The sequence below is a fragment of the Candoia aspera genome, chromosome 4, assembly GCF_035149785.1.
Source record: "Candoia aspera isolate rCanAsp1 chromosome 4, rCanAsp1.hap2, whole genome shotgun sequence".
Taxonomy (NCBI): Eukaryota; Metazoa; Chordata; class Lepidosauria; order Squamata; family Boidae; genus Candoia; species Candoia aspera.
The window spans coordinates 96,851,706-96,871,266 of record NC_086156.1 but is presented as its reverse complement, the minus strand read 5'-3'; the positions used below and the strand labels follow the sequence as shown (position 1 = coordinate 96,871,266).

At 43.5% G+C, this 19,561-nt stretch overlaps 1 protein-coding gene across 1 annotated transcript; it reads left to right on the top strand.

The window, feature by feature from the left end:
- The first annotated feature begins 10,172 nt into the window (after positions 1-10,172).
- LOC134495551 (claudin-9-like) lies at positions 10,173-14,527 on the top strand. Its single transcript, XM_063301064.1, has one exon. The coding sequence runs from the start codon at positions 10,853-10,855 to the stop codon at positions 11,507-11,509; it is 657 nt and encodes a 218-aa protein (XP_063157134.1). The 5' UTR covers positions 10,173-10,852; the 3' UTR covers positions 11,510-14,527.
- The last annotated feature ends 5,034 nt before the right edge of the window (positions 14,528-19,561 follow it).

Below are 19,561 nucleotides of genomic sequence, written 5' to 3'. Positions count from 1 at the left end.
TTGTCCAGTGGATTAGACTCTTTGACGAATAGTGAGGGCAGAACCAGGGAACATGAGCTCATCTTGGCAAACACTTCTGAACAGGTTTGAAGTTTTTACAAGTTTCCTACAATTGTGGTTAGTGACCAATCAAGTGCCAGAACCATCCATTCCAACCCTTCCTTGGCCTATTTCTTCCTTCTCTTTGTTTCTGGCTCTGATTCAATCCAAGACATGCCCTGTTCCAGATCCATGGGTTTTGCCAAGGCACAGGGAAGGGCAAGGCAAAGTTTTAGGTGGTTGGGTCCCAAACTAAATATTATATCTCTGTCTAGTTACATCACAGCTGGAGCAAGGAACAGCCACCACCTTCCTCCTGACAGGTACAGGGTTTGGCCAGTTTGGCAAAACATGTACTGACTTCACATTTTTATTGGCACCAATCTTGAAAACCCTTAATGATGTGAAGCCTGTAAGTTCGTCAGAGTTCCTCTCCTTGTATAAATAAGTATCCTTGTGCGTTCTGAACTGGTTTGTTGAGCTCACTGATTTCCATTGAGAAATATGTCACCTTTTCAACGAAAAATAAAACAGGGCCTTTTCCGCAACTGCCCAGAGGCTATGGAACGGTGTCCTCTGCAGGTAAGCAACTACAAAAGGCCTATTTAATTTTAAAAAATATATGGTTTGATGGGGGTTTCCTTTTTTAAAAAAAATAATTTTATTAAGAATTATAAATGAAAAGGATAAAAGCCAATACAAAAAAATACGAAGGAAAAGAAAAAAGTGTGAAAAATAAAAAAAAAATAGAAAAATAAAAAAGAAGTAACTTCCCCCTTTATTCCAGCAAGTAAACACAATCTTAATAGCTTATCACTATCTCTAAATACAGTTTGATGGGGGTTTCCAATTACACAAACGATCTTTTGTTGCCAGTGATGTCAATTTTATCCTTTTCACTTCAGTTGGTTCCAGATTTAACTGTATGTTTGAATAGGCCTACTGAAATCAATAGAATTAAAGTACTCATGATTAAATTAAAACCTATTGATTTCAGCGGGTCTGCTATAAATGTCACTAAATCTGGACTGATTCTCCATTATCAGTTTTCAGTTATGTTAACAACAGTCTGAGTAATAACAATAATAACAGCCTCGAATATTTGAAGGGACAGCAAACAAATGGAAGGAAATAGAGTAGAAACAGTGGAGAGGAAAGAAACTTGAAATAAGAATTAGATTATTTCTGTCAAACTGCTTCCAGATATCAACAGGATTCCAAATATAATCTAGTTTAGTAGTTCTCAAACATTCTGGTCTCAGAACTCCTTTACATTCTTAAAAATTATTGAGGACCCCAAAAAGCTTTGGTTTATGTGGGTCACATCTATCCATTTTTTTTAATCTGTTCAATTATGTCTGATTCTCAAAGACTGCCTGGACAAGTCCCTGCAGTCTTCTTGTCAAGATTTTCAGAAGTGGTTTGCCATTTCCTCCTTCCTAGGGCTTAGAGAGAGTGGCTGACCCCAGTTCACCCAGCAGGCTTTGTGCCTAAGGTAGGCCTAGAACTCAGGGTCTCCCAGTTTCTAGCCTGATGCCCTAACCACTACCAAACTGGCTCTCTATCCATATTTATTGTATCAGAAATTAAAACTGAGAAATTTTAAAATATTGATTTGACTTCATGGGCTCCCTGAAAATGTCTCAGGGACCAGACCACACTTTGAGAACCACTGGTCTAGTGGAATTCTGGAGAAAATATCTGAGAGGAAAGCAATTTACCTTTCCAGCTACAAAAAAGGCTCATCTAAGAAGAATGGCATCAATCCCCCTATTTAGCTAAGTGCAGGTGTAATGGTTGCCTATTCTGACAGACTCAGTCTCACAAGCAGGTGCTTAAGGATAACTGATTTATTGAGAGAATAGTATGCAAATACAAAGAAAGCTGAGAATGACCAAAAGCACGCCAAATACAAACTAAAAACCCTCGCTTCAAACCCGATCTCGCCCCTCGCCCCACCATAGCAACCACCCCCTCCCAGGTGTTGGTAACCGTTACACATCGGCCTGGGAAAGTAACCTTGAACACATGCAATAACCCAACCATACATTCCTCAGTAACAGTAAGGAGATTACAGCCCGGCACGGCTGAAATTCTCCTCCCAGCAAATGACAGACACGGATCAGGAAATTGCCATGAGAAACGTTACGATGTATTCAGACCATCCGAACGATGAACATGACAGCAGGGTTTACAGACCGGCTGCTGTCTCTAAAATCTCCGTTTGCAAAATCTGTCAACCTCCCACCGGCATCAGCTCCCCAACCCTGCTGGCTCTCAGACCAAGTCATGGCCCCACCATCACATGCCTTGAAGGTTTGTCCTCTTTTGTATCAGTGTGGGAGGTCCTCTGACAGCACTCTTGATTGCCTTCCAATTTATGCAAAAATCCTCAAGTTTTGCTCCCCTCTGCGGCGTTTCTTACAGCAGGCAGATTTGTGTGTGGTGTGCAATAAAGGGTGGGTGGCTGGGTGGAGATGGGCAGTCAGAACCCACCATCGCTTTGCCTCTCCCATCTCTTTTCAGTGTTCAGAGCCTTGTGGTCCTTTAAGCACGTGCAGAGCACCTCGGTCCTCTGCACCACTTTCAAGATTACCCAAACAGTCTATGTGAACATCTAGGGAAGGCTTCTTTGAGTTTTAAGAATGTGATAAAACACTCACAGTAAGACCCGATCTGCTTTTTCTGTTTTACTTCAAAACAGATCTAAGCCGCAATGGTTTGATTCTAAAACGTTTTATGATACTGATTGTAAGGCATCTGAAAGTTGGCCAACAATTCTCACAGTTCTTATCCTAATGGCTGAGAATAATGAGCCATTTTGAAATATTAAGCAGGGTTGGACTCAATTTGTAACAGGAAATCTCAGGACTGTCGAAAAATATTGGGGAAGAAGATTATGGCAAGCCACTTCCATACTGCTGCCAAGAAAACCACATGGATGTCACTAGGAGTTATGCTTAACTTAAAGGAATTTTTACCTTTACCAGCAAGCAACTTTGGGACTGAAAAGGGAGTTTTCAGATTATACTATTGATAAAAAGAAAAAAGAAAAAAACCTCTGTAGCAGAGCACTGGAAAAGGCATTCAAGATGGAAACAGATTTTTTCTTAATTAGATTTCAATCTAACCTTTTCTCCAAATTGATCAGAATGTAATACGTCCAGCCTGTTGCCACAGTAGAAGTTTAAGTATCTTTGTGGAAGAAAACCCAGTTTTTGTTGTTATTTTTCTCCTTCAATTAAAATGCTTTTAAAAAGAGGGAAGGACAAAATCATTTAGGAGAACTGAAGACCACAACCAGGGTTCACAGTTTTCACCACCACCACATCTGGTTCACACTGTGTGTTGAGCTATAAAAATAGTTTTGGCTTAATGTCCTGAGTGAAGTCAGGCTTTGGGGCCCTCAGCGATATACCCCTGGCCTGGCTTGTAAATTAAGGCTAAGGTCTTGTGCATATCCAGTCAGTTATGGTTTATGCAATAAACCATAGTTAAGCAAACTAGGGCTTGGTGTGATGGGTGGACTAAGACACACAGCTTGACTGACTTGGAACAGCAGCTGAATTTTTCTTCCAGCTCTAGCAATGGACAACTTCCTTGCCCTTCAGTGCAGCAGCTTCATTTAGCGGTGACAGGCTGGCAGATGACCCACAATAATGTGGTCCCTCCATATCTGCTGTTTGAGGCACTTGCCTCATTCTGCATAATGACAGATGACCTGGGTCCACATCTAAAATAATCAGAGGAAATACTGGTAGCTCTTCTGTCCCCCTTCCCCTTTTCTGTACAAGTATCCAGAAACAAACAGAGAAGCATTAATGTGGGGCGCTGCACCTCAAAAAAAAGAGGTAAAACTCCTCATACATGCCATGCTGCACAGATAAACCTGTGCATGCTTAGTACAGGAGATTGTTAAGAATAGGCAACAGTTATTTGAAAAACATGTGTGCCAAGCTCTACCGCTAAGCTTTAGGCTCCGCCCTCAAATGCAGCCCAGGTGTCACCAGGGTCCCAGAATATTCTGCTGTAGTTGGCATCTACCTTGGGGAGCGACACTTCTTGGCCAGAATTGGCCTTGGCATGTGGGTCCTCTATTAAGAGTTGTGCTTTTTACATAATCCATTATCTAGTCGTGTGTGACAGATGCATTTGTTTAGCTTGGCTTGCCCAGAAGTTTGTGCCTGGGCCATTCCGTTCTGCTCCTGATGGCTGCTGAGTGTCAACGTTTAATATTGGATGGGTTTCAACTCTTAAATCTTCCTCATTTGTCGCTAACTGGACTATTCCGGTTTCAACATTATCTCCTAAGACACAAGTGTGCGGCATCTAAAAACAAAGTCATTAATTTTGGCATAAATTCTAAGCAGGGCAGAGGTAAGCAGCAACAGCAGAGCACTCCAAAACACCTCCTTTGGTATTTACCCGGCTCTGAGGTTTGTTTTGAAGAGATTTTATATTAAAAAGGAATAAATAGGAAAGTGCTATATCGTAAATGCAAACCTTCGATTTATGAAAGAGTAATGCTTTCCAGTCTCGTTGTGATGGTAGAAATTATCTTGGGGACTAATTCACTTTCTGGTTAATGTGCATTTTGTGACTGACTGTGCCCACTGCAGCAGCCACTTTTTGGATAAGCAAGTGGCCCTGGCAGCCATTTTGTGAACGAGCCCACCACCTGTTGTCAAAATGTCAAATGCGTTCCACGTTAAAAACGGCGGTCCAGCATCCCAACGGTGGCTAATGTATTGTAAGAGGTTTTTTTTTTCTTAATCAAAAGAATTCACCCCTCTTGGCTTTTACATCGGCGGAGAACAGCAAACTGCAAAATGAAAAGTGCATGCAGCGAAGGGAGGCGAACACCCAGCAGCGTGAAATAAGGGCAAGAGGGGGAGCGCAATTTTCGGCCCTAGAATTGTGGCGCGGCAAAGCAATGGCCCCGTTCCCTTGGGTTGAGAAAATACGCGATTCCCAGTCCGGCTTTGCAGGCAAGCACAAACCAGAGTTGTCTGGTTGGATACGGATCTCTGTAAACAAGGGCTGGAAGTTATTCATTGGTGTGCGGAAGGCTAAGGAAAGAACCAAGGCGGGAGAGCGCGCCTGCTCATTTGCGTTTGGTGCACGCCAGCTCCTGTGGCCAGCTTAGACTTCAGATCGGCTTTTATTCAAGTTGCCTTTGTCCTAAGGCGTGAAAAGGGTTTTCCATCTAATGCACGCGCTGAACCATTATGATCGTCGCTTTGCTCCAGGCAGGGGAAAAAGGATGGCCGCCACACGCTCCCGGCGGGGCGAGGTGGGGAGGGGAACGAGAGCTTTGGCAACTCAATTTGGAAGGAGCGCTCCCTCTTTGCTGGCCGCCAGATGGCGCCCCTGGAGACTGGGCGGCGGGGAAACAAGATGGTAGGACACTTGATCTCTCGCAGGTGAGCTGGCCCTGGTCTCCCTTCACTGCCTGCCTTTGTTCTCCGGGCTAGTTCATCTCCCTTGGCAACGCGATCCTATCTTCTGCAAAACGGGAACATGGGCACTAGTTGCACGCAGCAATGACCTAGAAAGCAAGCGCCCTCCTTCTTTCGCCCCTTGCAGCAGTGGTGGTTTCAAGTAACCTTCCTCTGGGAACTGACCCAGGTTGCCGCGGCCTGCCTGAGACGATGTCAACCTGGGTGAGTCACCCAGGACTCCTGTCTTGGTTTGGCAAGGCCTCAGGAGGCTGCTGCGCAGAACAGCTGGGCTGGAATGTTGGACCAGACCGAAGATCCCAAACTCGGATTTCTCAGTTAAGCTGGGAAGTGAAGTGAAGTGAACTGGGGCAGCTGGCACTCTCTTTTTGGGTTATCTACCTCACAGGATTGTTGTGAGGACAAATGAAGGGGTGGAAAACCTTGGGCTCTGGAGCGCTTTGGAGAATGATGATGATTGTTACTCTTACTGCTCTGATTATGATGTCAGCCATATCCCATGAGTTTACAAAAGCAAGATTGAGATATAAATACTGTAAATTGCATCCAATTCATCCATATATTTTTTTATGATCAACGTTAGAGGGTTTTTTTTAGGAAGAATACTGTATTATTTGTTTGTTGTTGATTTATATTCTACATTATTTCTAGGCCCTCAAGGTGATGTAGATAGTGTTCCCTCCTCCAGTTGTTCCCCATAACAACAACCCTGCGAGGTTGGTTGGACTGAGAAATAGTGATCCAAATGCTAACTCAAAGCAGTGCATCTATAAACTATTTTATCTCACTACTGCACAGCGGTTGTACAGGGATAATGGGTACATTTAGAATTTTGAGAGCATGTTGTGGGTGTGCTCACAAAATGGCTGCTATAGACAAAATGGCTGAAGTGGAAAACATGTTTGGTCACAAAACATCAATTTATGGAAAAGCGAGCTAGTGAATTTAAATCAGCATTAATGAACCACGATTGCTATCTTTGTATAATAAAATGTGTCCAATGAAATAGAATCATACTATGGCTTGACGATGCTCCATCTCACACAAAGTACCAACACAATGGCTGGGTTGCCACAGCATGTTGAACCACAAAAAACACACAACCTTACTTGGTATTAGTCAAGCATGTTATACAAACCCAACTACTAAATCTCAAATTAATTACATGGACTTGGGTCACAAAGTATGCTAAATTAATATGTGATTGGCTCATTTGTGTTTCACTATGCCATACAAACCCAGTCATAGTCTGTGAAGTTGAAGGTTCTGCCAATGCTCAGAGCTAATGCATGCATATTGTTAGAGACAATATGCATGTACAAAGTGCTGTCTAGATACCTCTGAATGACTGTACAGGCAACCAAAATGTGCTGAGAATGCAGTAGAGTGCAAAATGAAGCAAATTAGATCTTGACAATACATTTCTAAAGGGAAATTAAGCAGTGGCTGAGGAGGAAGCGAGCAGGCTTGTTCAGAGAGACATCCTCTTTTCCAGTGTCTTCATTAGCTAGTTAAGATTATAAATGCATCCATTGCAAAGAAGAAAGTGCCTAAAATAAAAGTGGGCAAACTTTTATGGGCTTTTTTCTGGCTTTTTTTGGGAGGACTTTGTTCATTTTAATTGTATGAAGCCTGTTTAGCTTAAGTAGTTTTTTTGCACTTCCTGCCTAAAAATAGTAGAACTTGCACTGTCGATTTTCAGCAAGAGGGGGCTCCATGATCCATAAAAAGGGTTTTGATAGTGCAAACTGCCAACCCCAGTTAAAGCATGTACAAAGTGACATTTCCTTCACAGCTAGTAACTAGTCAAATCCCACATAACTGGGATACCAGATCAGATGGCATGTCCTCTGTCCTAATATATCTAAAACAGTTCTCATAGGTCAAATTGGGAAGCCATCTAGTCTGCTAGATCACACAATGCCCAGCTGGGTACTTCCTGAAGAATATCAAAGCAGCAATAATCTCCTGCTGTTTCTCCTTGACCAGCAGCTGCTACTCAGCACTAGGGCACTTTTGATGTCATCTCCAAAAAGCTGTGTCTTTTCCCAGGATCACACATACACTCCAAAACACCTTTTGAAGATAAAATCCAAAGCATTGCACAGCACTGTATTGCCTATGCATTTGCAGAATGTATTTAATAGCTCTCAACAGGCTTTAGATGAATGTTGTCACAATTCTTTTTAAAGTTATCCAAGGATCAAACTGAAAAAATAAGCATGTGCATGGTGGTGAGAAGGCATTCCTGATCAAACCGTACTAGAGTAAGCACAGGTGTTTTTACCCGTTGGCCCCAGGCCTAATGGAAGACTGCTACTGCATTGGAAATATGCTATTCCATTGTGAGGAATGAGTTTTTCTCCTACTACAAATAGCAGGTGGGAAGGCCCTGATCCAGATGTTCCACGGGATAACAACTTTAAATAATAAAATAAATTATTATTTATTGAAATAAATGACATTTTGACTGGGATCTTCAGATGGTAAGGCAAGATGAAAAGAGGATTTATCAGAGAGAGGTAGAGTACCAGACAGTAATCAGTATTGTGCTATTGCTCCAAAACTTTGCAGTAGATAGCCAGGAGGTAGAGAACAGCTTGCTGCAGTGAATAATGACAGAGTAAGAGACTTTCAGTAGTAATTTCTGCTTAGAATACTTCTGCAACCTGGTGCTGCCCAGATGTAATGTTGGACAACTCCATAACTCCCAGCCTGTATGGTGTTGCTGGGATAAGGAGATTATGAGAGTTAGCAAATTGTGAAGGCTATATTGTGGTGGTCAGCTTTGGAAGGCAGATCAAATTTAAAATCCCATCCTCTTAGCTATAAAGTCCAGTAAAGACTTCAGGTTGTCACTTTCTAATCTAATCTACCTCACAAGGTGGTAATGAGAATAAATCAGAATAATTGAGCCAAGTATACTATCTCAAATTCAGTGAACAGAGAAAGATAATACAAATATGAATAATAATGAGGGTGATAATAATTAAGGATTTGGGGTGTGAAGATGTTACAAAAATATTCATTGTTTTCATGCTTGAAACGTTGATCTCCCTCTTGAGATTTCTTTCATTACTTCGATGGCTCTTGAATTTTCCAGTCCAGAAATCCACATGCTGCTTTGTACGTACAAGTACTATGGCTTAGCTGTAGGGAGCCCCATTTTTTCCACTTTTTCCACAAGGAGAAAAAAAGGCCATCAAGGGGTCAGAAGACAACTCCTTTTACAGCTATGCCAGGCAAAAAAAAATATCCTGTTTATCAACTGCGGTTGCCACCTTATCAACCCTTTTCAAAGTTATGTGTGCTCAGCTTCTTATCAGCCCTGAGCAACATGACTCATTTTGAACTGGAGATAGAAAAATCCCGTTAGTGCACCAGATCACTTTATTTGACTCTCTCAAGCTTGCCTTATGAGAGGCATGCCATCCGTGGATGTGACAGTTTACATACCACACAGGTACTCAGAAATAAGCCCTTTGTGTTCAATGAGATTTAGGATCAGGGTTAATTTGTATGACCAGTTGCCCCTGCAAGGGCAGGAGTGCATGGTGTTGTCCTCTACTCCCCCCAGCCCACTGAGGAGGCAATCTCTGCCATCTTTTCCTGCTATATATGAAAGGTAGTGTTTTTTTAATTTGTGCTAAGACAAGTGGCATTGCCTAGATTGCCTGCTGCACTTCATTCTCTCCATTCCAACCCAATACTGTGTGCTGTGGCAAGGATGCCCCCTCCCCTCTGGTTCTTGTTGTTGTCCATAGCCATCTTGTCCTGGGATGCTAGGCTGTCTGTCCTCTTCTGAAAGGATTTTGACCAGTGAAATGAACCTTTTTTAAAAACATTTTTTTAAATGTTCACTAGTGGGCATTCCTTCTCCCTCCCTCCCCAGGTGCACTGATGGAAAGGTGAAATGTTTGATTTATATTTTAACAAGATGAAATTGACAAGAGTTCTGCCAGAACCACAGAATACTGCAGGTTCTCACCTACAGCTCAAAGCTCAAACTACTCAAATCCATTATTAATAAGCTACAACCCATATTGGCACTGCCTATTCATTAAATGCAGCTCAGGATAACATTTCAGCTTATGAACTGAAGTCCACAAAAGCTGCTATTCTTATAAATTTATTTATTATTGTGCAAATTGTCTGACAAAAGTTGTTTCTATGACAGTCTGTCTGCCCTGTTGCACCAGCTTTCGAATACTATATGTTTATCTATTGTTATTCATTTGCTCCACCCCGAGGGAGTTGCATTTGTGTAATGAAAATTATGGGATGTGTGTGTGTGCGTGCATGCATGTGGACACCTGTACTAAGCTTTCAGTTAATTTATATAATATACGCAGTACTTCTATGTAACTCTGGAATTATAGCTGGTTGGCATAATGAATATCTAATAGATTCCATTTCTTTATGCCTCTCTTCTAGAAGAATTTGACCACAATAACTCCCTGTATATCTCTCCATGTTTCCTCCTCCCTCCTTCTCTACCCTTGCTTGTTTTTCTCGGCCTCTTCCTCTCCCCCCTCTTTCTCCTCTGGAATGGGCAGCTTCCCAACTAGCCAGCGGAAAATAAAGAAATATTCAAACTCGCTCCATAACACTACCACCCAGTCCTTGGTTGCCATGGATCCCCCAATGCCCTTCTCAGTTTGGTCTGCTGCCCCTCCCAGCCACCTGTTGGGGGTTCATATAACCCACCCCTCGCTGTCCCTAAGCTCAGGCTCCCTTGGGATCCTTCTAAACAACAGCAGGTACCTGTGAAGGAGAACAGTGCAACAACAAACAGGTTGTCGGAGCCACCGAGAAAAGAAAGCAGTGGATTTCTCCTTACTGCTCCTGTAGGGGTTCTTCACCTTTCAGACTTCGGTCCATCCTTCTCCAACCCAGCTCCTAAAGTGGCCCTTTACAGACAGTTATTTCTGGATGACCCCACATCATAAACCGTCTCTTGGAAGCTATAGATTGCCATCTCCAAGGCTGCTTTCCTTTGCAGGTAACCCAAGAAGGCCTCTTCTGTAAAGATACTGCTCGCTAATATACTAAAGAGACTTAATTTTTCAGAAAAGCTCCATAAGTTTCTTTGTCCTGGGCAGCCACGTCAGTGCAATATTCTTTCGGGATTTATTATCTGACTTTGCTTTCAGGGGGAAAACATAGACTTCTGATGTTGCATCCCTCAATTTAGAGGTTGCATTTTTGAATTATCGTCTTCATTGGCTTCTATCCAGAACAGCTTGTCTCTTGGTGTTGCTGCCCATAATCCACCATCCTTGGCCCTCCTAGAGGGCAGTGGCAGAAAGAAAAAAGAGGTCTGCATTTTATAGCCTAAGTGAAGAATACCCAAAATGGCATCTGCAGGGCTAGAGATCATGGCTATGGGCCTGTGCGTCTTCGGCTGGTTGGGGACTATCCTTTCGTGTGCATTGCCCATGTGGAAGGTTTCAGCGTTCATTGGAAACAACATTGTTGTGGCACAAATAATCTGGGAGGGGCTGTGGATGAATTGTGTTGTACAGAGTACTGGCCAGATGCAGTGCAAGATCTATGATTCCATGTTAGCCCTGCCTCAAGATATCCAAGCTGCCCGGGCCCTCATGGTTGTCTCTGTGGTGCTTGCTGTCCTAGCATTATTGGTGAGCATTGTTGGAGCCAAGTGTACCAACTGTGTGGAGGAAGAAGGTAACAAGGCACGTATTGTCATTACCTCAGGTGCCTTCTTCATCATCTCGGGGCTCCTTGCACTCATTCCTGTGTGCTGGTCAGCCAACTCCATCATCCGTGACTTTTACAATCCAGTTGTGGCTGAACCTCTCAAAAGGGAACTGGGGGCTGCTCTCTACGTTGGCTGGGCAGCTTCCGCCTTACTGCTCCTCGGAGGATCACTCCTGTGCTGTTCCTGCCCACCACGGGAGAACCGTTACCCAGGCCGCCTTGCATATTCTGTCCCAGCCAGATCTACTGCTCCACCAGGCAGTGCGATTGACAAGCGGGATTATGTATGAGCAGCTGTGGTGGTGGTGAAATTTGCCAGATACTGCAAGGCCCAAACTAAGACAGTCATTATTGGCCCAAGGACTTCTGGAGTAAGGAGCTGGGACAACTAATCAGCTTGGGTTCAGCTGGGATATCTGGCAACTCTGGAATGTCGGTGCACGTATGTGTGGGTATACAAGCTTGAGTGAGAGATGTGAATGAGTGGATGACCAGGGAAATGTGAACAAATGAAGGGATATATGAGAGAATGAACAAACATTTCTGAATGAGATGAGTACATCAGCAAACACAAGTGGAATGCAGAAACAAGTGGGGCAGCTGAACAAACAAGGGCAGGTTGATAGGAGAAGTATATGGATAAGTTAACAGCTACACAAAATGTCCATGGAGATGAAAAATAAAGAGGTAGATGAGGAAGAATAGAAACACCATGATAGCAATGGATGTGCCATTTGGTAGAATGAGGTAGCTATCTCAAGCCAAACTAGTGGTCGTCTCCTTTTCCCCGTTGTTTCTTCAAAGACTTCAGGCTGTTCCTTCTCTTGGAAGACTGAACTGTGAGCCACAAGGTGTGCCCTGGGTTTCTAAACTAGCTGGCTGTCCTTATAAGCTGGCCTGTCAGTGATGATGAAGTGTGAGTCGACTTCCAAACCAACTGACTTTTGTACATAGAATATAGTGCTGCCATAATGGAAAGTGGTCAGACAACCACCGCAGAGGATCTTGGAGGAAGCAGATTATCTCGACCATTTAAGTTGGGTTTCAGGCTGTACAGTACAGTATAGAGAGAGCACTGGTTTCACTTGCTGGTGACCTTTGGGGGAGTTGGGATGGGAGTGGTGCTTCTTGATCCCTCAGTGTCTTTCAGTACCATTGATCACAGTATCCTTCTGGACCAGCTGCAGGGTTTGGGGGTGAGAGGCATCATTTTATGGTGGTTCTCCTCCTTCTGAGGTCAGTTCCAGTCAGTGTTTGTGTGGGGGAGGAGATGTTACACCCAGAGCCCCTTGTTTATGAGGTGCATCAGGGCTTGATGCTTCCCCCCTCCTGTTTAACAACTACATGAAACTGTTAGGTAAGGTCACCCATCAGTATCACCAGTATGCAGATGATGCCCAATTATTTATCTTGACTCCAGGCCATCCAGGTGATGCTGCCAATGTCCTGTCCCAGGGTCTGGAGGCTGTTCAGGTCTGAATGGGGAGGAACAAACAGATTCAATCCTGGCAAGACCAAGTGGACTATGTATATTTGACCCTCCTAGATCTGGGGACTTTCCATCTTTAGTTTTATGGGATAGCGCTTCCCCGCTTGAGACTGGTATGCAACCTGAGGATCATCTTGGATTCATATCTTCTGCTCAAAGAGCAGGTGGCAAGTTGTGGCCAGGAGGGTCTTTGCACAGATCCATCTGGTGCGCAAGTTGCACCTGTTCCTAGATTGGGAGGCCCTTTAGATGCTCACTTATGCCCTAGTTACCTCATGAACGGACTATCGCAATGCGCTGCACATGGTACTGCCTTTGAAGACCTCTTGGAAGCTACAACTGGTTCAGAATGCAGCAGCGCAGGCAGTGGTGCCCATGCTACGGTATGCCCATTTATCATCACTGCTGCATGAGTTGTACTGGTTCCCAGTCTGCTTCCAGGTGTAATTCAAGGTGCTGATTATTTCCTATAATACCCTTCATGGCACAGGGCCTGGTTATTTGAAGGATTGCCTGTTCTGATAGTTTCTGCCCACCCAGTAAGATTAGGCAGAGTAGGTGCATTCCAGATCCCTTTAATTAAACAATGTTGGAACCTAGGAAGTGCGTCTTCTCTGTTGTGGTGCCTGGCCTCTGGAACAGCATCCTCTCCAGAAATCTGTAAGGCTCCCACCCTGACGACATTCCAAAAGATTTTGAAGACTTTGGGGTAGGGTGGGTGTAGAGCCCCTGACAGATGTTTCCTTTTTGTTTTCTGAATGTCCATGGTTCTTTTTTCTTATTGTATGTTTTTCTTATTTTTTAAAGTGTAAGCTGCTCAGAGTCACCTGGAGTCAGGTGGCCCCTAAGTTTAAATAAATAAATACATAAGTATCCTTCGTGTCAATCAGCAAATTGTTTTGGGCCGGCCCAGGCAGATGTACAAAGAGAATAGACCATGAGACCATGAGAATAGACCATGAAGCTGACAAATTAAATAACGAGAAGACCAGAAAATGGCACTGGCTGTGATATAAACTCCTTGGACTAGTCTGATACAAAAGCCATTTTTGGGTCAAGATCTAAACTGAAGAGAATAAGGAGAGACAGAGTTGAAGAAAAACTGTGGAATTTAATTCTGAAAGGAACAAAAGAGGAACGAATGCATGTTTGACTGAAAAAATCAGGGACTTAATGAATCTGAGAAGACTTGGGAAGAGAAAAGGTAGCCAAGCCAAACCTGCATAAATAACAAATGATTCATGGAAGATTTGAATGTCGGAGGAAGGCCAGAATTCCCTGCAAGTATGGTGCAGGAAAAAAAGTCAGAAGAGGGAGCAAAGAAGCTAGTTTGGATTTAGTGAAACAGTTGTTGAGGGGGGCGGGTAGTGGGAAAGGACCCTGACCCTACAATTGCCTTGGACTGGTGCTGTTTGCTCTCTGGTTAATAATTTGTCAAGGATTTGGCCACTCTCAGGGGCCTGGATAAACAAAGGGGTCAGTTTCTTCCGCTGACCATTGATCTTTACCCACCACAATCACCTGCCTCAGACAGTGATAGAAAGAAATGCATTGGAAAGAAAGAAATAGGACTTCGAACAAATGCATTAAGCCTCATTTCTTTTACAGAGATAATTCTGGCTTGCAGCCTGTTTGGATTTGGGTTAGACTCTTTGGAAAAAAAGACATTCTTTCTTCTCTCTTGTTTTGCTCTATTTGTTTTGTTTTTCAGAGATGTCCTGAAATCATGTAATTCCCTCATGGGGCTCCATTTCATGGTTCTCCCACCCAGAGTTCTGTATAGTGTTAACTGGCAACTATATTATTCTGATAAATTAAAAAAAAAATATTTGTAACCTAACTGTGCCTGACTTTGTTTTGAAGTGGGGAGGGGGAGTTACAGGATTTCTGAAAAGCGGTATCAAGGCAAAAGCCTAACAGTCAAAGGATGGGAGGGTGGGATGGGGGTGCAGGCTTTGCAGAATGTATTTAACTTTGCTACGGAGTTAACCCACATTTAAGATTCACACAGTACATTGAACCAAATGGGCCGGGTTTGCACAACACAGTCGGCCTTAACAAAGCAAACCAGGGTTAAGTTTAGCCAAGTATGACATGTTGGGTAAATGCAGCCCCTTAGGACTACATCTGACCTAGGTGTGTCATGAGAACGCAGCACACCATGCAATATTAAGTCTCTCCCCCAGTGCTTCATTTTTTACAGGACTGATGTGTATTTGTAAAAATAATAAGAGCAGGATAAAAAAACAAACAAGGAAACAAATAAACACAGTGATATTTCATGGCACACCTTGCCTGACCCCATAGCTCCTATTCTTGAGTTCCACATGGGTAAACTAGTTGAAGAATGGCATTTTGTATGCACTCAGGAACACCCTGACTGCTTTCATCCTGCTTTGCCCTTCTAAAGTGGGCCTACAGTTAAGCCCTCCTACAGTCTCAAGCTCAAATAAAATGACAATGTACAGTAAGGCTAATGCGCTAACACAATTGCACAGTTGTATTAGGAAGTAAAAATCATTAAGTTTAATAACAACAGAGACTCAGGAGTTCATGGCTACTTTGAAACTGGCTCTACTCTTAAACCTGGATCTGCTGCAACTGGCAGGAGGTTGTTCAGTGGAATTGGAGGCAGTCAGGCCATGGTCAGAAGCACTCTTCTTTTCAGCTGAGTTGAAAGAATAAAAGAAGGAGAAAAACTCTCCTTGATCACGAGGGAGAGGCAGAAAGCAACAAGCCTCAAATTTAGCACCCTAATGAGGATACCAAATTGCCAAGACCATTGCACTCTGTGGTATAGAATAATATGCCAGTAATTTTTCTGAAACGGAGCATAGTAATGCACAGATAGTATACCTGTCAGCTGGCATATAGGAGGAAATGTACAGAGCGGGTAGTGCAGCACCTGAAGAAACTTGGCACCTGAAAACTAACACATTTCTCCTGGCATGTGCTTTGGGGGACTAAGATCCATTACCCCAAAACCCCAGGTACAAAGGGAGACAGACATACTAAACTCCATAGAGAGAAGGTGGGGCTGGTAGCTTGGTGAAAATGCAGGTATACATTTTAAGGATACTGAGGTGCACTCCATTCCTTTTGATTCTTTTGCATATTTCAGGCCAAAGCCCTGCTATCGAAGGAAAAGGGTGGTAGAGCAAATCAAATATCAAATTTTTCAGGTTGAGTCCCAGCTCTAATTACATGTGTGTTCAGTGTGTAAAATACAGGGAAAAGATATACAATTTAAAGGGTGTGGTGTTCCCAGTTGGGTCTTCATAACAGTACCCTAATAGGTCATGGTTGGCATCAACATGGACATCCTGGCGTAGCTGGCAGTGACTCCTCAAGCAAGATTGATTTTAATATTTTCCTAGAAAGTTTCACTTCCTTTTCCATCTGTTTCAGTTCCCCACAATTCTGAAAAGACAGTGCTAGTTTGATTATAGGAAATTAAAGTGGAGTGTATGTGTGTATGTGCACAGGTACACCCTGAACAGCCACATGGCATTGCGTAGACCGCAACTGCTGCTTACCATGTTGTTAGCACGGGTTAACAGTGGAAAGAGCTCATCAAGAGGCATTTTGCTCAGATATAAAGCTGATTCTAAGGCACAGCAATTCCAATCAAAGCATTTATCTTGCCATTTCCTACCCTCGTAGACTGTTCCTGACCTCCTCCCCCTTCCACAAACTCCCAAGGGGCACAGAGCCTCTTGGTCTCTGTGTGGCTTTCTCATACATTTAACAGCAGAGGCATAAGCATCAATGACATCTATTCTTTAGCATCGCCCCTCTGGTGAATTCCAGGGATTTTCCTGATATGTGGCAGTAGGAAGAGAATGTACCTATAGCTTTCCCAATTGAGAGAAAATCCACCAAAGCTTCTTTGTTCTTCTTAGAAGACTTATTTAAATCTAGTATCAGAAATTAAATGTGCATGAAGGAATTGGGATGTTTGCTTTATAGGGAGTGGCCAGGTTTACTCATCACAACTTAGCTATGGTTTGTTTAATCCTGGTTTGTTTAATAACTCATAATAGGCTGGTTCATATGCCCTAAGCCAAAGCAAGCAAGTTGGGTTATAGAGCACACAACATGTGAACCTAAGTAGAGTCTGAGCTAAACCCTGTCTCAGCTTCAAATGCTTGAGGGAGGGTATGGTAAATTACAGGGACATTTGCATTTCCCACAAATCAGGACTGAACCTTTTCTTCAGTTTCCATTGTCAGGGCTGAGAAATGAGACTATCCCCTAAAAGAAAAGATACTCCAAGAAACTGCCCCCTTCCACTTCACCCTTCCCCTTGTCTTTCTAATGGAGGACAGAGCATCATTTATTTGGGACAAAACAAACAGCAAGTAAGGTTATGGTTACTGAAGTAAATAAGTAAAGATTGATCCATTTCCTCCTCCACTGCATTGGCAAAATGAAAAAAGCTGAAGTCCAGAAAATAAGAGAAATATAAGAGGAAGAACCAGATCCAATCATGCCATAGTTCAGACGATTGCTTCCCTTCTACCTCACACCCTCTGCTCAAATCCTGTCCCCCAGGATGGGGATTTAGATTATAAATATTTTCTCTCAAAGAAACTCAAATGCTAGGAATCTGGGCAATCTGGCTAACTGGCTTTCCTTTCTTTTAACCAGCATGCAGAAATGCAGTCCTACATTGCACCCCCCCCACCTCCAATTCTCCAGGTTTCTTGGATGTGGGCCCAGCGGTCGACCCCTGTAAGACGAGATCCCTGCCTGGCTTCTTGGAGAGGTACCAATACATTCCAGTGCCAGGCTGAGCCTTCCACAGTCAGGCGCATAGGGACAGGGAAGCCAGCCCCCCTGGCATGAAGTACAGCTTCCTCCATCTACATTGGCATGAGGTCTGTGAAGCACAAGGTACTGCCAAGGGAGGAACTCTAGCAGGAAACAATGGAGGGGGGGGCGGCGCGGGGAGGGATGGAATGCAAGTCCCATGTCATCTTAGCTGTTTACACCCAAGACACCAATGGTTGGATTACTGCCTCTAATTCCATCTTCTGCTTCTGCTATGCTAAGGTCTGCACGTAGTAGCAGGTTGAAAACCTCCAATGCTTGCCAAATTCCAGAGCTAGAGCTGGCATACCCCGCCACTGCTTACAATTCTGGGAGTTGAAGTCCAAATACCTGGAGGGTGCTCAGATGGAGATGCTGGGCTTAGGCCTTTGCCACACTTATGCCCTAAATTTGCCTGCTGAAACCCAAACCGAGTTTATCATGACAGGCAATGTGATGTAAACGTTAGCATGAGAGCAAGTTTGGTGTAGTGGTTAAGGTACCAAGCTAGAAACTGGGAGACTGTGAATTCTAGTCCTACCTTAGGCCCAAAGCCAGCTGAATGACCTTGGGCCAGTCACTCTCTCTCAGCCCTAGGAAGCAGGCAAACCACTTCCAAAATCTTGCCAAGAAAACTGCAGGGACTTGTCCAGGCAGTCACCAGAGTCAACACTGACTCCAAGGTACAACAATAACAAAGGATTGGAGAATTCCAGTTCTGAATCTGCGCGCACTCACTGGGGACCTGGGAAGATCTCTCTTTCAGACTCATCTACTTTATAGCATTTCCCTGAGGATAAAATGGGAGGCACCCAACCCCAGGTTTTTTGGCAAAGGGAGGGTTAACATCAAAACTAAAAACCATTTCCTTCATCTGCCCCAATTTTGAAGCCTAGGGCTAGACCAAGTCATTTTATTGTTTGAAGCAGAGTAGAAAATACAATTCCTGCTAATCCAAGTGTGTACAGTAGTACTGTGGAATTTGAGGCAAGAAATCTTTAAGTGCTTCACTTCTCTGGCAGTGAAAACACAACCACACATCTAAAACCAGTTGCTTAAGACTGCTGCTTTAGTGGTAGATCTACTGTGGCTTAATCTGTCCCCCACCCAACTGTCCAACTCTGTACTGTGCTTTCATTTTCCTTTCCTGGTTATTCCATCTTCTCCCAGCAAGCACCCAGTTCTGTGATGTTCAGTGTGCTAATCCAAGTGTGTAGCACTTGTGGTATTGTGGAATTTGGGGCAAGAAATCTTTAAGTGCTTCACTTCACTGGCAGTAAAAACACAACTAGTTAGACAGTTAACCCTCTGCTGCCCTTTCATGGCATCTAAAATCAGTTGCTTACGACTGCTGCTTCAGTGGTAGATTACCATGGCCGAACTCCCGCCCGCAACACTTACGTTCCTGCTTCAACCCCATCCCCGTTGCAACTTCTTTCCTTCAAGTTGCTTTTGCCATGTCCCTTTCTGCCTGTTCTCAACTTTAGCCAATCCCTAGTTCTCCAGCTTGACTTTGCTCCTTGTATTTGCTTTACACTTTCAGGATTAGCAGTCTGCTGAGAATCAAAATATTTTGTGCAGACTATTTTTATCACTATTTGTACTTATCATCACTTACATCATGTACTGGTCAGTAGTGTGACTTCAGTGGGATATGTTGGGCAAAAGCTACATTCCTCCTAGGAATTAGCCTTGCCTCAGAACTATGGATTCCTGTGGTTTTGAACCATACTGTATCCTAGTATCATCATCAGGAATGTACATACTTCCTTGGGGCAATGTGATTGCTTATCTTCTTTTGCTCTGGCTTCCTCCCTACTATAGTTTTGAAGCCATAATTGGTAGAATTATCTCCCTAGGAAAGGTTTATTGGATGAGACATCTGACTGAGATTCTTGGAACTTTTGAACATGTGCAGAAGGCTTTACTATCTCCATCACCACATGCTCAGGATTTAAAGAATAAGGCCTTCTGCTATAAAAGTAATGATACCTCCTTGGGGAGTCTAGTATTGATGCTATGGGGTTCATTTGCAAGATGA